At 39.5% G+C, this 20,741-nt stretch overlaps 2 protein-coding genes across 4 annotated transcripts in view; both read left to right on the top strand.

Annotated features, from left to right (window-relative positions):
* The window catches only part of TCP11L2 (t-complex 11 like 2), a 37,039-nt gene extending 34,127 nt beyond the window's left edge, over positions 1-2,912 (top strand). Inside the window, exon 9 of one of the 2 annotated variants that reach the window (XM_039877884.1) lies at positions 513-2,912. In XM_039877884.1, the coding sequence (XP_039733818.1) occupies positions 513-757 (245 nt within the window). In that variant the 3' untranslated portion in view covers positions 758-2,912. The remainder of the gene's footprint in view (positions 1-512) is intronic. The other variant, XM_039877883.1, reaches the window with a different exon arrangement.
* Positions 2,913-9,188: 6,276 nt separating this feature from the next.
* POLR3B (RNA polymerase III subunit B) overlaps positions 9,189-20,741 on the top strand; it is a 101,910-nt gene continuing 90,357 nt past the window's right edge. Inside the window, exons 1-5 of one of the 2 annotated variants that reach the window (XM_039877880.1) lie at positions 9,189-9,372; positions 12,777-12,809; positions 15,573-15,629; positions 15,712-15,776; positions 18,136-18,211. In XM_039877880.1, coding sequence (XP_039733814.1) covers positions 9,301-9,372; positions 12,777-12,809; positions 15,573-15,629; positions 15,712-15,776; positions 18,136-18,211 — 303 coding nt within the window. In that variant the 5' untranslated portion in view covers positions 9,189-9,300. The remainder of the gene's footprint in view (positions 9,373-12,776; positions 12,810-15,572; positions 15,630-15,711; positions 15,777-18,135; positions 18,212-20,741) is intronic. The other variant, XM_039877879.1, reaches the window with a different exon arrangement.

The raw sequence follows: 20,741 nt of genomic DNA, 5'->3' as shown, positions 1-20,741 counted from the left end.
GAAGTCTGTGGGCAACTGGTCTTGCTGGGCTCACACATGCTTTTGTGGTCAGCCGTGGCTTGGGTCGGTAGCGCTGCTGATCTTGGCTGGGCTCCCTCAAGTGTTCGGGGGTCGGTTGGCTACGGGTTGATATACAATGGCCTGAGACAGAAGGGCTGGGCGTCCCTCGATGTTGTCTTTCATCAAGCCCAGGCTTGTTCACATGTTAGGTAGAAAGGGCAGATGCAAACCATGCCTCTCGAGGCCTTGGCATGGAACATACTGGTGCATCTGCTGCATTCTATACTGGCCAAAGCAAGTCATAAGGCCAGCCCCAATTCAAGACATGGGGAAACAGAGTCCAGCCTTTGATGGAAGAGCTGCAAAGCTACCTTGTAAAGGGCATGGATACAGGGAGGGTAAAGAATTGGGAATATTATTGTAATCCATGTACCATAATTACTGTTCTCATTTAAAAAAAAATTATAGGCTTCAATAATGGGACAGATAAAGATATCTTATTTCCCCCCCAGATAAACGAATCCAGCTATACATGAAGAATCTACTTTGTCTTCCTAGCCCTCAAAAATGCATGCCTCCCATGCCTGGAGGCCTTGCTGTCATTCAGCAGGAGCTGGAAGTGCTAGGCTGTCAATATGCAAACATCGTGAATCTCAACAAACAAGTGTATGGACCATTTTATGCAAATATACTTCGAAAGCTGCTCTTCGGTGAGGAAGCCACAGGGAAGGCAGAGGCTTCATCTTCTGCTAACTAAAGTGACTGACATTGGATAAAAGATTGGAAATCCAGCACTTAGGTACCAAGTCTGTTTCCATCGAAGGCATTACAGATGTGGCACATTCTCAGTCCCGTCCGTCATGCAGTGTTAACCCGAATCTGTGTAACCCAGTAATATTAGCATTGCAGAAGACACGCACATCCATCCTATAGACCTTTTTCATGCATCATTTTCAAGTTCAGAAGAGATGTTTTTCATGAACAGAAAGTAATATGTAATTAATTATATTACCTATATAATACTTATGTTTTATTAAGCATTTATATCTGGCTTAGTCAACCCTTAAAGAGTTGTATTTTCTCACTTGTCACTCTCAAACCTACTGATTTTTAATCTTGGTACAACTTAAAGGGTTGAAAGTTACGAGAATAACTAAGGAGACTGATGTTCTGAATGTATGATATGAAGTAAGTAAAATTGTATTTTAAATGTACAATGAAATTTTGTTAATGTGTAATAGGAACTTACATAATGAATCCTAAAATTCCACAGATGTACCAGTTCACATTTTATAATTCCAATTGTCAGTATTTGCATAGAATTTAAATTTATTAAATCTATTTTAAAGCTATATGCAAATTTTAGATAAAACTTCCCTTGTTCATTTAGTGAAAGTAGAAACAAATCTCTTCTAAAATTTTATTCTGGAGATTGGTCCATTCTTGTAATTTATCCTGCTTTCTGAGAGAAACAATTTTTGCACAAATCTCTTAGTGAATGTCTTTGCATTTCTCAGGCCATTGGTAAGGTTTATATAAGATTTTAATATTTTTACAAAAAGCAGGAATGGTTTGGTTTACTTGTAAGAAGGGAAGCTAATAAGACGGAGATGCCTAGGAGATCCCCATTCTCCGTGAAAATCAAAAACAAATAGTTTAAATTTGGATTTTTAAAAAATATTTTAACTTGCTAAAAAATGCCTTCTGTGCTGATTAAATCCTTATCCCTCTATGACCACGGTGCTCTGCTAAGTATCGTTACCGTTTGACATTCTTGAGCATTAAAGCAAACCTCGCTCAGCTGGCAGTAGCTGTCATTGGATTTTAGAGAAATCTGCCTGACCTGGAATTACATACTTCCGAAGTGTTAAGGGAGGCACCACAGTATGGGCAGACTCAGTCCAGAAAGTGCTCTCTTTGCATAAAACAGTTTTGATTGTTTTGTTTTCTAAAGACTCATGGAACCTTCGTAAGCTGGTGGGGAAGAGTGGGCAGGAAGTCAGAGGGACTTCCCCCTTCCCCCTCTCCCCTTTTCCTCACCACGACCTCCACCATTATGGCGCTACTCCTTTAACTGACAAAGTTCTAGGAGATGATTGCGTGAATAAATTATCTTCAATCTTCACATTTTGGAGAGCTCTGCCAAAATTTGAAGAAATTTTGAAAGTCAATTTTTTCCCCCCTCACAATGACCAATACATAAATCCATATACATAAAGCCATTCGGTCCATTTAAGTAGCTGTGTATACATGGAAACTCACTGAGAGCACATTATTGGTCTTCACCCATTTCTTCCCTCTTCCTGTGCTTCCATGCTGCCCATGCTGCCCATGCTTTCCTACGCTTAGAAACCATAAGGTGCTGAAGATTTTTGTTTTCATTTTCTCTTAGTTTTCAACTATGTTCACTTTGGGGCATGGGCAGCAGGGAGGGTCTGACATTAATGTGTAGTGTGATTTTTTTTGTCGCTTTCTGGGGTGAACTGTGTACTTAACAGGAAGACCAGGTGCACTTTTTAATTCTCAGATTGGAATCCAGCTGGTATTCTTACATACTTGATTATACTGCATTTGCCAGCAGGAAAACAATGTGCAAACCTTTTTTAAAATGCACTTAAAATGAAGGGCATTCTGCTTTTTTGCTTTTTTTTAAGTGGCAAAGTACATCTCAATGTCTCAAGTCTAGATTTACGCAACTACATTTATTAGGATTTTAAAATCATATCCCTTAGCATGCTGTTTATTTGGTTTTTACCTAAATGTTTACTTCTACTTTTAAGGTTTTCTTAACATGGTCTTGTTTTGTAATGCCAATTTTATTCAACATCATACACACATTTTCATTCTTCTACTGCTTAAACATGTATTGTGTGCACTGTTAAATTTTAAACATTAAACATTATTTCAACATAGCTAGTGTCTCTGTCTTCTAAACCACCTTCAGGTAGCTTGGGGCTGGGATACTGCACAGTCTTCGTTGTGCTCGTTCTAGAATGATTCTTCTGCTGATCGTCAGAGCCTTGAAGACATCAGGTCACGTTCATTCAGTCAGTCAACAAACACCTCTTGACATCTACTATGTGCTGAGAAGTATCTTAGGTATTGTGACAGATAGATGACTAGACAGACACTGTCCTCAAGAAGTTTGTTACCTAGTAAGAAGGACAAATTTGTGAACAATTACAAGAAAGTGTAATAAGGGCTGTACAACAAGTACACATAGTGCTAGAAGAAAAATCATCAAACTCTTCCATGGAGATCATTCTTAAGCTTGAACTTGAAGGACAGGCAGGAACTTGCCAAGAGGCCAGGACAGAGACAGGCCAAGTGCACGGTAAGAACAGACCCAGGCACCAGAAGAAAGTGATGAGTGGTGAAACCAGAAAGGTAAAACGGTTCTGGGGTGTCATGCTAAAATGTGTCGTTTTTGTCCTGAGAGAAAAAAAAAAATCATTGACTTTTTTGAAATAGGAGAATGTTATGAACAAATTATCCTTTTGGAAAGATTGCCCTGGCAAAGAACACTTGCTGTTGGTGCTGGAATATTCCTGTGTTGTGCGCATATGCATACAGGCACTCACACGTGAACATATGGCACAAATAGTAGAAATGGACTCTGGCTAACTGAAGCAGAAAGGAGTTTATTGAGTAGATATTAAGTGCCTCACGGAATCTACTTGATCTGGGGAATCAGGCTCGAAAAATGGGTAGGAGCCAAGGCAATGCCAACTCCAGCCATGCTGGATTCAGTGTGTGGATTCAAAGACTGATTTCTCGACTGTCCTTGCTTCTTTGCCTCATTTGCTCAAGATTTAGAGCCCCGGATAGCAAAATTCAGTTGGAAGAATCTAGGTCAAGTGCCCAGGCTCTAATTTGGAGGAGGTAAAATGAGGTACGAGTAGTTGACTCTTAAAACTCCCCTGGGGCTTTCTCCCAAAGGGAAGGGTATGCCGAGGAGCAGAAAAACAAATCTCTTATATTGTACTTTCATGAGGGCTTTACAATTTGAATGTAGGGAATGTGTGAGGAGACCAACCAAGTCAAGCCCTGCCTGAGAATGACACTGAAAGATGATTCAAGGAACGGCATAGTCACGTGAAGTCGACCTTCCTTAGTATGTATAGATGAACAGCTGAACAAATAGTGCCCAAGTCACAGGGGCCTCAGTATAGCCTTATATCTCAAATTACAGTTCAAAGCAGGGAGTGGGTTAGTGAGGGTGGCACTACTCCATTCAGCTATCTTGTGACTCAGCTGTCCCCTACATCTTCAGTTTTCTCCATTCGCTCAGTAGATAGGGAAAGAAAAGGATTGCCCACCTCTGCTCATGGTCTATTCCAGAAGCAAATCCTGTGGCTTCCTTCATCTAACTGCAAGTCAGGAGAATGTACCCAGGAGAGAGAGGCTGACACAAATATCGATAATCATTCAATGTCCTTGAATATGCCCCCACGAACCTTCTTTTCATAAAAATAAGTTTAAAATCATGTGTCTGCTCTGATTTCAGTAGCAGCTCCTCAGAGCCCTGTATTGAGAGGATTTTGAAGCCAGATCCAGGATTAGCAGAAGAGAATTCTGTGTCTGATTGGCCAAGTATGCCATGGGCTTGGGGAGTCCACCTTTTGTGCAACATATTTTTACTTCTGATTTCACCCCTTCTTGAAACTAAAGTTCAGCCTGTTGTACTTCTGAGGATGTTAAGTTGCAAAATATTCCACTCTTTTAGTAAAAGTAACATGGGACTGCAAGTCATAAGACTTGAGTTTGAATTCACTTTTACTACTTAATAGTTATATGAACTCAGCCAGTCTTTTAATCTCCCTGAATTTCCCAGAGGTTTCCTACCCTACCTACCTACCCTACTAACCTGGCTACCTCACAGAAATACTGTGAGAGTCAAGTGAGGTAATGTACTTGAAACTGTCTGCAGATTCTAAAGCATAATGGAGCCAGAATACATTATAATAATTGTAATTTATTAGTCCTAAATCTCTTTCAAGCTTCAAGAGGTTTTAGTATTGTGAGATGGGATGATTAAGTATTTAAGTACACAAGAACAAAAATTGTCATATCTCATCAGAACCATGGTTCATTAAGCCCAATATTGTCATTGACAGAGAAACTCAAGGCTATGTAGAAGGCTGCAGTTATTGTCCTTGATGTCGACTTCAAAGGATAGTGACAAAACTCAACATGTTCTGATTTCCTTTTGATCAATTATAACTTTATTCTCCACAATTTAATCTAACCTTTCAGAGAGTATGTTTGTACTATCAACGTGTGCCCTCTTGTTCTCTATTTTTGAAGGGAAGCTTTATCTTTTCATTTCTAAGCTTACTGCGTTAGCCTCTTTCTGATTTCAAAGGAAAGGGACCTAGAGATTTAGTGTTAAGGCTTTATGAAAAAGAAAGGAAACCCAGCAATCTGTTCCAGCAGCTGCACTTACAGATCTGGTGGAAACCCTGGATGTAATTTTTTTCTTTCAGAATATAATAAAATACAAATAACCACCAACCACTGACCATATGGCAAGGACTATCCGAGACACTTTATAGAAATGCTATCATATAACTGCACGACACGCTGGCAGGCAGGCTCTACCATTTTTTCCATGTGTGCAAAATGAGACTCAGGCTAAGGAGTTAGTTCATCCAAGGTCACAGAGCTGGTAAGCGCATTTGAACCCAAGGAGTCAAACCCTGGAATGTGTGCTCTGAACTATTCATTGCACTGGTTTCCCTAGGTGATCCCATGAAAAGTATTTCTCATTGTCATGCTGCTATCAAGAGCTGATGTGGTGTTTACTTCTCTGTTTCTGCTTTGTGCTGCTGCCCTCCCTTCTGGTTCATCTCAACTAAAAACGTCCCGGGAGAGAGAATATAATTGGGTCTCTCTGCCACTACTCAGTATGGACATGCCTATCTCCCACTGTCCCTCACTGAGTAGGGGTCTCATGACAAGCCACCTTGGCTCCCTTAGATGACTTGTCTCTGGCAGTCTGCTGGCCCTACTGCTTTTGGCAGGATGATAATGTCCCATGATACAAAGCAAGGCTTTTCAGAGAAAGGCCTGTGGGCATGGCAGGCAGCTAGAGGTTTTTGGACTGACCAGTCTTACTCAAAATGCAGAATGTTCTCTGATTAAAGATTTCCAATCACATTCCTCCTCACCTTGCTGTCTGTGAAATAAGAGACCTCAAGGACTGCCCCTTTGCCCTTGCCTTTTCAGACTGAAGAGTGCTTATACTTTCTCCAACATTGTTCTGGCCTTCCCTAGTTCTATTATGAATTTATTTGAGTATAGAAGACAGGATCATACATATTTTTGCCCAGCCTGAATGCATGAAGGTTTTGAAGAGAAGATAATCTTTTTCTTTTGTTTCTAGTGTCTTCGTGTTGAAGCCTCTCATAAGAAGGTGTAATTTTAACATGACATAAAGGCCAATCATGGTCAGCCCCGGTGGGTTTTTCTAGTGTAATTTATAGACACTTCCCCTGACAGTCCTATGGGAGAACCACGCTCTCCAGAACATGGTATTATGTCATCTAAAGCCCTCATGCCGTTGCTCAGACTATTCTCCTCTGCTTGAAACGTCTTCTGCCACCCTCCCTCCCCCGCCCCCCTTTCAGTGTGGTGTTATAAGAGTGATTAAAAGCAAGGGTTCTGGCATCAGATAATTATGAATTTAAATTCCAACGCTGCCTGGCAAATTTCTTAACCCCTATGAGCCTTAGTCTCCTTGCCTGTCAAGTGGGGATAATCATACTTATCCCCCAGGGATTCATCATTAAATCAGAGAATGCATATAAAGTGGGATTCTAAAGTCTGGCAAAGAGTAAACACGCAGGAAACTGAGGCTCTACTATTTCAGGGCCCAGCTTAGACACTCCTGCTTTTCTTTCTTTTATTCTCCTTTAACCAGTGCCCCCTGTTCTCCCCACTCCCCATGGCATTAGTCACCGTCTCATCTGGCTACCAAAACATTTCATATTATAAGTGATAGGATATCAACCATTTTCCCCTCTGAGATTTCCCTTCTCTAATTGCCCAGCTGTCAATTCAAACCATCAGTCTCTTTGTACCAGTACTTCAGAAAAAGGATGTGACAGCAGAAGACAGAGAAACCAGGAGACTGTTTTTGGCTTTTCAGCTTTAAAAATTCAGCCCCTTAGGAGATCAGAAAAGAATTCATGGATTTGACCTGGGGGTGCAAGTGCTGATATGTTGGGGGGCCCCCCTGCAGGTGTAATGAAGGTAGGATTGTGGCAGTTGTGCTCTAAAGGCCAATACCACTTGGCATTAGCCAACTACTGCCACGTAGGAATCAGGCACCATGGCTACCACATCCTCCTCTTTCCAAGACAAATTAAAAAAAAAATTTTTTTTATTAGGATTTTAAAAAATGTGAAATATAATACCAAATTTATTATCACTCACTGCATGTTTTTCTTCCAAATTATTTTTGCAACACAAATTCATTCAGGAACAAACAGTGGGTTAGAACATGGGAATTTGAAGACAGATAAGACGGTCCTCGTTCTAGAAGCTTCCAGTCTGATGGAGAGCTAAGACATATAAAGAGGTTATGGTATTAAGAGATAAGTCTTATGTTAGAGAGTGATTCTCAAAGTGTGATCACCTGGGAACTTATTAGAAATGCACACTTGCAGGCCCCATAACAAACCTACCAAATCAGAAAGTGGAGGTTGTTTTAACAAGCTCTCTAGATGATGCAGTCTAAAGTTGGAGAACCACTTTGATAGCAGAAAGCCAGGAGGACTTTGGAACAGAAAGCCAACACATCTGAGCCAACCTTGAGATCTCTGCCAAAAAATCACTTTACAGCCCCATCCAGGCTAGATGCTCAATAGGTTGGCCTCTGGTAATTCACAAGGATGATATAGAAGTGTATCTCTCTGTGTAAACTATAAGGCCTCCAAGAGCTGGAGGTGATTCTTCTTTCCTATCTCCTACTTTCACACATCAGCACTATACTTAGAAGAGACAGGCACTGAAATTTATTTGAGGTAGTGAATTACGAAATTAGGCTAACCTGGTGCAAAGCCTATACATTCATGATGAGAAAATGGCAAATGTATATTTCTGTAATTTACTGCGGTCATGCATACATAAAATTTGCCATTTTCACCATTTTTAAGCACATTCACACTGTTGTGCAACCATCACCACCATCCATCTCCAGAACTTTTGCATCTTCCCAAATTGAAACTCCATACCCATTAAATAACTGTTGGTATCTTTTGCTTTGTTTTTCCCAGTGGAATTTTTTCCTATTGCTTTGTGAGTTCATTTTAAATTACGGAGACCAAGCCTTTGTCTTCTGCCATCTTTTTTTTTATTTTTTAAAGTCTATCCTTGGTAATTTTAAAATATCTGCTCAGAAAATTTAAAAATTTTCATTGAATCATAAAACTACAATTAGAATTATATTATGAAATCTATGAATGGTGTTGCCTTCAACACCATACTGTTGTGAAAATATTCACTTACATCTTCTAAAGTTCATTAGCATTTAAATATAGCAGTTACAATGTATTTTTTTATAAATGGCTTATCAGCTTTTCCAACAGCATTTATTGGATAATCCATCTTCTACTGATTTAAAATGTTACCTTTTCATATCAAATTTCTTCGCATACTGATATTTATTCCTAGATCTAACATCCAGTCCCTTTAGAATATAATAACACTGTTTTAATTGCTGTCCTGTTATGTTCTACTCTGTAGGGAGTTAATACCTCCTCACTTAATAGTCATTTTACTACTTGAATAATATTCTATCACATGCATGTACCATAATTTTTTTTAAACCAAATCCCCTACTACTAGGCATCTGGTAAGTTTCCTATTTTTCCATACTATACAACCTGCAGTTTTGGACTAAATTGAATGAGTTATCTGCCTCAGCGGCTCAAGTTGCGCATATTATCCATTTAATATTTTCTTTGAATTATTTTTAAATTGCAACCAATATGCTCTATTGGTCTCAATTACCGGATAACTGGAAATGAACTTCGTCTCCGGGGTTTAGGATTACCCGGGCGAGACTTCCATGAGACACCAGGGGGCGCAGTTTCTCAGCTTCGCCTCCGCCACATCCGGGTTCCACCGCAGGTTCAGGTCCGGAGCAAGCGGAACCTTTCTGTCGCACGTTCAATTAACCTGCGCGCGGGGACCATTTACGCCTCCGCGCATCGCTCTCTAGGGGTGCTGCGTTTCGCAGCGACAGCGAAGGCGGGCGTGCTAGTTCGGTTTGCTTCTTCCTTCTTCGTGAGCAGCATGGACGTGCTGGCGGAGGAGTTTGGAAACCTGACCGCGGAGCAGCTGGCTGCGCCGATCCCGACGGTAGAGGTGAGGGTTGGGCACCCGGGGAGCGGAAGGGGCCAGGATGCGTACCCTGGAGGCGGTGCCCCACGAGCTGTCGCCACGGTGAAGGGCGGGCCGCGGCTCCTGCGCATGCTCGCGTCTCGGCTAGGGATGTTCTTTCCCTGTCCCCCAGCCGCGTGCGCGTGAAAAGCTCGTATCTCTGGCGATCTGTCAGCATCCACGAGGGCGGAGCAGCCCCGCGAGTAGCTCTGGGCTTGGACCCTTTCTCGTGTTGGGGGGACATAGTGCATCTCCGCGGTCTTAAAGCGGGCACTGAGGCTCAGAGAATTTAGGCTACTTTCGTGAGGTCGCACAGCTGGCTGTAGTGGTAAAACCAAATCGTCCCAACAACCGCAGACCATTAATCTTGCCTTTTAACCCGGAATTCAAGTTTGAACTGCAGGCTTATTTTAAACGCCGTAAAAATTTACTCATTTTTTTGCCTGGTTGTTTTCTGGGAAGTAGTCTCAACCGATTACCAGGTGTTAGGGATCACTGCGTTATTGGTGAGCTGCCTGATGAACTTCAGTTGTTGACATAGTTTTACTTCCTAGAAATGCACACTTCTCTGGGCCTCAGAATCTTCATTGGCATGAAAGGAGAACTGGAGAAATGAGGCTTGAAAAGAGTCACGGGAGAGATTTCAGGTAGAGGGAGCAGGACACTTGAAACCCGGTAGGCAAGACCATCTGATATTTTTGAGGAACTAAAATTTAGTACTAGAGTGAGGAAGGGAGCAGAGATAAAAGAAGAATAGGTGGGGGTCCTGATTATGAAAGGTTTTGTAAATATATGAAGGAGCAATGAGATGCTCATGAAGGGTTTAAACAGGAAAGTGACTGACAGTGAACCTACTGGATTGTAAGAACCTCTTTATAATCAGTTGGCAGATCGAGACCGAGATACTGTTGTCAGTGCATTAGAATCAGGCTGTGAATGCCTGCTGATCGTCAGGCAATACTGCATTTTAACTTTTGAAAAGTTAAAATATTAAGAGCCAGCATTTACTGAGCATTTACTATGTGCCAGGCTCTGTGTAAGCATAACATGCATTATGTCATTTAATTCTCTGAAATGAGTACTATTTTCACCACATATTGCCAGTGAAGACTTTTGAGGCCCAGCGTGGTTAACTAACTCAGTGTCAGAGGGCTGGAATTTAGACTCTGGCAGGCTAACTCCAGAGCCTTCATCTTCATCCTTAACTGGTGACTGCATGGCTTCTCCAGAGAGCTGAAAGAATAAACCTAAAGGATTTATCGTTCTTGCCTGAATTTGCACAGTTATGAAGGAACCAAAACCACAATTCCAGTCTTCTGATTCAGGAATGACAGTTTTCCTGGCCATCTGCATCCAATCCACCATCCCATCTTAAGGGGCCTACCTACTAAATATACTCAGATCTGAAACTTCATTCACACTGTTCTCCCAAGTCTGAATTACTGTCATCTCTTACTTCCTAGGCTCCTAAGTTGTCTCATGCCGATCTATTTTTGTTCTGTAGTCAGAGCCATCAGTTTAAACATACACGTATGATCATGTTACTCCGTTGGTTAAACTTCTTTGCTCTTAGGGCAAAATCTAAAGTGTTTACTGTGTTTTCAAGGTCTTCCTCAGTCTGGCATTAATAAACTATTCCAGCTTCTCCTCCTGGCCCCTCACTACCTGCCTCCTCCGAGATATTTCTATGCCTTCCAATCTTTCTCTCAGTCCCCTCTGTAGATAGATTTACGTGCAATAAAATGCAAGAGTACTAAGTTCCAATACATTAGTTTTGATATATTCGCAAATCACCACCACCCAATATAAGATATAGAATCATTTCTATCACTCCAGAAAGTTCCCTTTTCTGTCTATCCCCATCTTTTGATTTCTGTCATCATAGATTAGTTTTGCCTGACTCCCTCCCTCTCTTTCTAAGACATAATAATTCCTTAAAACTTTTTAGGTTCACAGCAAAATATGGAGGAAGGTACAGAGATTTCTCGTATATCCCTTACCCTCACCTCCCTTTTCTCTTGAAAAACGTTTTTACTTTCTCTCGGTTGTCTGCCCTGGCCACTCCTTCCTAGTCTCTTTTGCTAGATCTGCCTTCTGCTCTTCATCTCTAAATGTCAGAGTGCTTTTGATCTCCCTTCTTGGAACTCTTCTCCATCAACATTCCTTAGGTGGTCTCACCCATTCCATGGCTATAATTACTATCTATTTGCAGACCTTTCCCTAGCTTATATCACCAGGCCATTCTCTTCACAAGTTCAAGACTCATGTTTATTGTTTATTTGACATCTCCACCCGAATGTCTAATGGATATCTCAAACTTAGCATACCTCCAGCCAAACTCCTGATAGCCCCTCCGCACTTAACCTGACAGCGTCCCACTTCCTCATCTCTATAAATGGTAACTCTAAGGTGTCATCTTGACTCCTCTTTCTCTCAGAGTTTCTATCTAATCTATTATCAAATCCTCTTGGCTTGAACTTCACATTGTGTCTCCTAGCTAACAGTTTCTTACTACCTGTACTGTTATCAGCCTTCAGTATTGTAATAAACTCCTAAGTGATCTCCTTGCTTCTAACCCTGTCTGTTCTCAATCCAGCAGTTCAACCTTAAAATTTAAACTCAATTTTAAATTATCATGTCACTCTTTTGCTCAGAACCTTCCAATGCTACTCACGTCACTCATAGTGAAAGTCAAAAATTTTACAGTTGCTGCAAGGTCTTACATGATTCTTAGGCCCTTATTCAGAAACTATATTCTTACTTTAGGCCTAGTTCTACCCATTTGTCAGATTTCCCATGAACAGATTAGACTCTTCAAGAGTCATATTGTAGTAGACTACTTACAACCTCAGGAAGGTACAAGTAGTAGTAGCAGGCCTGGGAACACAAGACGTGTAGCAGTTCGCAACAGTTTGGTGTAGGGGGCGAGCACCATGTGTGCTGTCCTCTGCCGCTGTGAAATGAGCTCTGACCATGTGCTAGTCGACAAGAAAGAACTCGAGCGAAAGAACTCGACAGAACTGGTTTCCCTACCAGACTCTAAAAATTACTTCTCCTTTCTCAAACTGGCAAATCCGCTAACTCAGGAAGTGTCATGGGAATAAAATAAAGATGAAAAAGCACTTGGAATCTTGAGTCATCAAGAAGAGATTGATAGTCTAAGAAATCAGGGAGATTTATGTATATTTGTATGCATGTATGCACATACACACTCATCTATGTGATTTCTATAAAAGTGGTTACCGGGTAAAAATTGTTCTTTTAGCTTTGATTTACTTTCTTTTGCTAACTGTTTTAAAGTGAGTAATTTTTGGTGCATTAAAATAACTTAGAAAAATATTGTGGTTGCTAGCACAGAGTTCTGACACTCATATTGTTTTGATTCACAGGAAAAATGGAGGCTGCTTCCAGCATTTTTAAAGGTAATGAACATTTAATAATCATTAGTTATTTTTTCAGTGAAGTCAAGAAATAAGCCCTTTTTTAAGATTATATTTTTTTCACCAATATTTTCTGACTATGAACAACTAAGTTTTGGAAATACAAGGAATCCTGCCTATGAGGTGTGGGTTGGGGGAGTGGTAATCTAATTTTAGAGATAGAAAGTAGTATACATAGTAGCATGGCACGCAAATAATACAAACCAAGTGCTGTTGGCAAAAGAGTGATGTCACACGTGGTCGGAGACGGCCTCCCCGATGAGGTGAGACAAAGTGCATCTTGAGAGGACTGAACTAAAGGTGCCCAAGAGCAGCCTCCACGGGGTCCACAGGAAACAATGGCCTGTTTGGCTGGAACAGATGAGTGAATCGTCTGGAACTGCTGAATATAGGGTTAGTGCTGGGCATCAGTTTTAAAGAGCTTATGCTAAGAGGCAGGCAGTAACACTGTGAGACACCTCTTGGTACCCACTAGGATGCTATTGTCAAAAAGGAAGATGATAGCAAGTATTGATAAAGATGTGGAGAGATTGGAACCGTCATGCCGTACTGGTGGGAATGTGAAAAGTTGCGGCCGCTTTGGAAAACAGCTGGCAGTTCCTCATTTGGTTAAACATAGAGTTACCTTATGACCCAGCAGTTCTATTCATAGGTATTTACTCAAGAGAAATGAAACCATGTCCACGCAAAAACTTGTACACAGATATTCATAGTAGCATTGTTTCTAATAGCCCAAAGTGGAAACAACCCAAATGAGTATCAGCTGATGGATGGAGAAATAAAATATGGTATACGATGGAATATTATTTGGCGGTAAAAATAAGTGCTGGTACATAGTACAACATAGATAAATCTTGAAAGCGTTATGCTAAGGGAAAGGATGGAGACCTGAAAAATGAGTAGAGTTTTGTTTGACTTAGTTCTGTGGTATAGGCAGGGTGGAGAGCACTGGGAGGTGATGCTGGGGAAGCTGTCAGGGCCAGATTTCTGACCAGATTTGAAAGCCATTTTAAAGATTTTAGCTTTTGTTTTTTTTTTCTAACAGCAATAGGAAGCTATTGAATTTTTAAGTAACCAAGAATGAAATAAAATGGTACTAAGGTCAAGATGAGTTTTTTATTGTTATTATAAATTTTTTTTAAAGGAACTGTACATGAGCAGAGGAGAAAGGGTGATATTTATGATTCAAAAAAGAAGAGACAGTTGATGGTACACAGTACAAGAAGAGGTGGAGAACTCAATAGAGGCATAAGCCTATGTTTATTTCATTCATTCGTTCGTTCATCCTCCTTTACTCAGACTGCCTTGAAATATGTGTCTAAGAACAAGAGTATGAAGATTTAAATACATAACTGAAGACAGGAATATAAAGCTTGTATGGCTGCCCATGCTGTTGGCTGACATAATCAAGGCTCAGAATGTTAGGCTGGGAGACAGCAGAGAAGAGGGACAAATGCAAATCCTTGTCCTTAGTTTTGCGCAAGTACCAAATGGGGTATGCTTGACTTCACAGCATTTTTTTGGGAAAATTACCTTTTGAGTTTTAGTCGATGAGCCAGTGGTATAATACCCAGAATGGGAGAGGTAGTAGCCCTCTGCAGTGGTCAGACTGTCAAGAATGTTGTCAGTGAGTTTAGGGCTCCCTCGGTGAGGGAGAATATTGACAAACCAGAGCACGTCCAGGAGCAGGCCATCAGCTGCTGGAGGATCTGGAAGGCATACGTCTGAGAAATAATGGAAGGGCCTGTTCAGCCTGGAAGTAGGATCACGAAAGAGATGTGATAACTGAATGGACTGTCTTAGAACAGGCATTTTCTCCAGAAGAGACTAGTAAGTCCATGAGGAGTGGAGACCTGAGGAAGGCAGACCTGAGATCACACTATAAGGTTGAATTTTTTTCTCCAGCAATCAAGACTGGTCAAAATGGGATAGTTGCTTTGTGAGCCAGTGAGATCCCTAATAAAGAAGTGTAATTAAAGCAAAGATTCTATGATTATCTATCTGTCAGGAATGTTCCAGAAGTGTTAAACTAATTGTGTTTGAAGACTAATGTAGAGAAAATGAACACGTATAGCCTTTTTACATCTTAAGATTTTGGAGTCTGTGTGTTTATTATTTCCCCGTTTTCCATAGCAGCACACGGCACTGTCTGTGTTGTCATTGCTGACTTCACCGCTCGCTGGTACCTGATCTTAAGTTCCCTGAGTTTCACTCTGCTTTCAATTTCAAATGCAATTTTATTTTTTCCCCCTCATTCTTCTATAAGTAATACAAAAGACCAGAGTTTAGGTAATGTGAAAATCATAAAATTGCCCAGATAAGAGAAAGACAAAAAAAAAAAAAAAGAAAATAGGCATTGTTTGAGGGTTAAGAGATGATGCTTAATTGCTAAATTTTTTTCTTGGCTTTTTTGAAAATTCAAAATATGTAGAGAAAATCCTGCCTTATTTATTAGCTTATGGGAAGTCATTAGGTATATTCAGATACTCACATCTTGAACTCCAAAAGTCAGGATGCTTCTCAAGGAATAAAATTTGAGGATGTTGTAGTAAGGTGGAGAAGAAATGCAATGAGGACACATAAATATAGAGTTTTACTAAGCAAAATTCACAGATATTTTTCTCACTTTGGTTGTGAGAAAAATTCGATGATCATCCTGATTGTTGGAGGAAAAATTCAACCTTATAGTCTATTATGTAATCTGCTATTTTCTTGCTAACCTCCTGTTTTGCTTTTTCTGTTTAGGTGAAAGGCCTCGTGAAACAGCATATAGATTCATTTAACTATTTTATTAACGTAGAGGTAAGCATCAGAACTTAGAAATAGACGCAGCTAAGAATTAATTGGAAGCCAATCTTTCCTGATGTTACTTTTTCCACTGCAGATAAAGAAGATCATGAAAGCCAATGAAAAGGTCACAAGTGATGCCGACCCCATGTGGTACTTAAAGTAAGGCATCGACTGCTCTTAATTTGCTCTTTTGATTATATCTAACATTTGTTTAGAGTTGATGTAGTTGCTGTCAAACTCTTTAAAATAATTCTCTTTATGGTAGTAAATTAATAGTCAAGTACTCAATTTTTAAATGTCAATATCAAGTGCTCAATTTTTAATTTACTAATTAAAAAATTTTACTTTTACTAATTTTAAATTTTAATTTATTAATTTTTTAAATTTACTAATTTGATTTAACTTTTAACTTATCATATCAAGTAGAGTTATGATTGAGATGTTACTGAAACTATTTGGGTTTTTTAATTTTTTTAAACCAATTTTAGACTTAGAGAAAAATTACAAAAATAGTACAAAGAGTTCTCATATTATCCTTTGCCCAGTGTCTGCTGATCTTAACATCTTACACAACCATAGCACAGTTAGCAAAACTAGGAAATTATCTTTGATACAATACTATCAACTAATCTACAGACCTTATTTAAAGTTTTCCCACTGATGTTCTGACCCAGGATTCAGTTCAGAGCCCCAGCAGCGTTCAGTTGCCCTCCAGTAGGTGGCAGGCTTTCCTGGTCTTTTGTGACCTTGACACTTGAAGGATTCTGGTCAGCTGTTTTTTAGAAGGTCCTTCGATTTGGGTTTGGATGATATTTATTCATGATTAGATTGGGTTATGCATTTTTTGGCAAGAATAGCACAGAAGTGATGTTTTGTGCCATTCTTACTGCATCACATTCAGTGGGTACAGACGTCGATGTATTTTATTAGTGGTGATTTTAACTTTGTTATTTGATTAAGGTGATATCTTTCAGATTTCCCCATCATAAAGTTCCTATTTTTCATTTTGTAGTTAATAAGTATCTTATGGGGAGATCTTTTAAGACTATGCAAATATCTATTTCTCATCATATTTTAGCCACTAATTTTAACATACGTTGGTGGGTGGTTCTGACCTATAACAGTTACCTAATGGTCTCTATTTCCATCATTCCTTCTACATTAATACTGAAATTTACTTTAAGGAAGAGCTTTTTCTTCCCTTCATTTATTTGTAGTTTTATTTATATCAGTATGAACTCATAGATGTCTATTTTATTCTGTGGATCATAATCCAGTACTATCATTTATTGCTCATATTGTCTTGGCTTTGGCCATGGGTAGTGTCTTCAAGTTGACTCCCATGTCCTTTCAGTATGCCCCTGTTAATTTTCAAGTACTTTGAGATGTGATTAGTCTACTGTTTTCTCTTTCCCAGCCTCAAATCAACCATTTCTCCAAGGAGCCCTGCTCCCTTTTATTGGCGAATAGTATTTAGAAACCAAGATATGGATACTAAAGTTTCCAAAGGAAATGTATATATGTTAACATATGCATACTCCTACAACTATGTTTCTGTATCCTATCCATTTTTATATGTATTAAAAACCATGCCTACTGATACTTATTCTAATCCAACTCTATAGGACATGTTCTAACCACCTCTTTTTCCTTATTTGTAACTTCTGTTCCTGACATTGGGAAATCTGGCTGTCATTATCCACACAATATTTACTTATTTTTTTTATTCCTAGAATATACATAAAGTAGCTTCAGAATTCTCAATTCATACCTCTGCGAGAATAAAATTTACTAATTAGGGTACAGTATTTATATACTGCTTTTTTGTCTTTATTTGTACAGTGTCCAATCAAAATACTGTTTCCCAAAGTTATTTATTCCGCCCCCCCCACCCCCCACCTTGTCAGTGCAGTTATATTATTCCTTTGTAACACAGTAAGGTTTGTATTCCATTTTGGATTCCCCCCACACCCTCACATCCTGGTTGATTTTAATTAGAAATTTATTTTTGGATACGTGAAACATTATTATAGTGGTAAGAGTCAGACCTATAGAAAAAAGTATATTCAGGAAATTGTCACTCCCCTCCCAATTCCTTCTACTGTGTGCCCAGGCACTCCCTGCGGGTGACCAATCTCATGAGTTTCAGATACATTTGGCACGGATGAGCATATGTATTTTTTCCCCTCATCCTCTTTTTATATGAATGACAGCATACTACTACAGATACTCCTGTGAGCTTTCCTTTTTTTCATTAAGTATCATTTTTATCTCCAGCATTTTAATAAAAAGATTTACACTGTTTCTTAAAAGCTACTCTGATAGCATTTTCCCTCCTTTGTAAAGCTACCTGTACTATCACTTCAAGAAGATCTCCAGTCTTAATTTTTTATATGTTTGTCCTTAGCAAGATAAACATTTGTCAAAGCATAATCCTTGTATTTGGGAGGAAGATGTCTTATTTGTTTGTATATTCTTTGGAGAAGTATAATTGGTAATGGAATAATTTGCTTTTCAGGTATCTTAATATCTATGTCGGCCTTCCTGATGTTGAAGAAAGCTTCAATGTAACTAGACCAGTGTCCCCTCATGAGGTAATTGTCAACCTTATTTTAATTGGGTTTGTTTGCTTTAGCTCAGAGAGTCTGCCCTTAATATATACTCTTAAAAGATGATTTAAAAACAGGAAAAAAATTTCTTATAAGATAGATAACCAAAATAAATAAGCATTTATAAATATTATATTAGGAAACAATTCTGTATTATTTAGTTTGTCATGTAATCCTAATTAATTTGCATTGTTATATAACTGTGTTCTATTTTTGTTGTTTTTGAATATTTTAGTGGTCTCCTCCTATCCCCTCACCAGTCAGTGTGCCTAGCATGGTGCTGTTTATTGCAGAGGTTACTTGCTTAGCACATGTTTCGAAGGTCAGCAGGCTTCGTATTAGGTGAGGAGAATAAGTACTGGGAACGTGAGGTCTAGAGATTGATGAAAATTTAAATACCATGATTTTAACAGAAATATAGACAGAGGGTTATAAAACAGCCTATTTATTGGTTTTTAACAGATTCTAGATTTGTCTTCAAATTCTTCCACTTAGTGTTCATAATTGGGAATTAATTCAGAGAGTAAAATGATTTTTGTAGATTTATCTGGTTTGTCAATTTAAAGCTAAAAGAGCAATCAAGGAAGATAGGCCAGGAAGCTTTATTAAACAAGGTGTTAGAGTATATGGTTGTTGTCTAGGGAAGGTTAAACAGGACGTATGATCAAGTAACCACACATTTCATATTGGTAAGTTCTGGTATTACTTAATCACCAAGTATTGATTGAACAGTTATTTTGCGCCTCAACATTGAGAGATACAAAAGAAATGAGACACATGTCCTTCCTCAAGTTGTTTATGCTCTTGTGGAGAGATTAAAACAACAAAACATGTGCAGCAGAGACACCAGGGGCTGCATACTTTAACTGTCTGGAAGGATCAGGGAGGTAAGGTGAATATGTGGAGTTGCACTAAGTAGGAAGTGGTGAGGACTGTGGGATGTTGGAAGGTGTGTCCCTACTCCCTCCACCACCCCCTGCCCCACCACCCACACACATACATTCCCTTTTGCTAGAACTTTCCACTCTTTTGGGAACTGGGCAGCCAGTTAGCAATTCCCAAGTCACTTCTAAACTATATCACTGAGTTCAGGGAAAGGAGAAGATGAAGTAGTTTGAAGTAGTTCAAGAAGGCTGAGGCTACAGTTGCCATAATTACTCTTTTTGATGTTGAAGAAAACATAGAGGTATTATTGCAATTAGAACGAGAGGACGCGAAGATTTCCTGGAGGGATTTTTGTCTCTTGGAGAGATGGCGGTGGGATAGCGGGTAGGTGGGCAGTCACGGGACCCACAGCAGGACATGTGGGGTGCAGCTACTGCAGATTCCACCAGCAGTCATACTCCAGTGGTAAGAGAGAGGACAAGGGGACAGAGGATGCCCACGGAGGTAGTTCAGGGCCTACGGAGTGGGTCCCAGTTTTTATCACGTCTGTCAAATTTCATTTCCACTTGAAGTGATGAGTGTGTTAAAACTCATGAATGCTTGCCTATCATGGGCATTACATTAGTTTTATTAATAAAAATGAGATAATATTTATACAGTACTCTGTACCAGGTAGCATTCTTAAAATATGTATTTATACTCTTGGGAATTAAAATTATTCTTATCCTCATTTTACATTGGAGGAAATGTAGATGCAAAAAGGTTATTTAAAACTTAAGTGGCAGAACTGGTATTTGAACCCTGGTAACAGACTATACTCTGAACTGCCGTGCCATTATGCCTTTGGTCTGGCCTAGGGAGGAGGCTGGATTTAATTAAATGTAAGATAAGTAATTTTTACTGGTCAATAATAGGAATATCAAATATTTTAAAATCCCAGGCACTGTTATAAAAGCTAGAAAAAGTTTAAATTTAACTACCTTTGGTTCAGTAGAAGCCAGAGAGAGGGTTCAGCACCATGAATTACATAGTTCACGTTCAGAGAAATTCTTTTTGCGACTATAAGCCATGTGCTAACCATCAATACGTTAGGGAAGTCATAGGAAGATTCTGACGAGTTTCCTGTGTCCGATCATGGCTCAGGCAAGGGCATCATTTTGCAAGACATTGTCATGTAAAACTAAAGCGCACACCAACAATTTCTAAAGTTCCTCAGATGATTCAGAAATCGTTAGAATGCCGTGATAAATGATTTGTGCTATAATACCATGTCACTTAGTAAGGAATTGTGTGATATAGTTTTGTTCATTTGGATGATAAAAGGAAGAATCGTTTACATTTTTTGTTTGTGTGTGTATATACTTTGTTAACTGTTTTAAATAAACCAGCCACATTGATTCCATGGACCCAGTTTGCTTCAAAGATATAAGAGCAGAATGCTGATGGCTTTAGATCAGTGCGAAGAAAATCAGTACCAGATTTATCCCATTTCTGGGCTGGCAGGGGCAGGAATGGTGTGGCGATGTCTAGATTAATTGCTGGCATCATTCCCCTCAAGGGAGAGGCAGGCTCATCACTCCCAGTGCCCTGAGGCAGCACATGGAACAGCTAAGTGTTCTACAGACAGATC

Source organism: Pteropus medius, unplaced genomic scaffold (assembly GCF_902729225.1).
Source record: "Pteropus medius unplaced genomic scaffold, Ma_sr-lr_union100, whole genome shotgun sequence".
In the NCBI taxonomy this organism is placed as follows: Eukaryota; Metazoa; Chordata; class Mammalia; order Chiroptera; family Pteropodidae; genus Pteropus; species Pteropus medius.
This window is presented reverse-complemented; position numbering and strand designations above follow the sequence as displayed.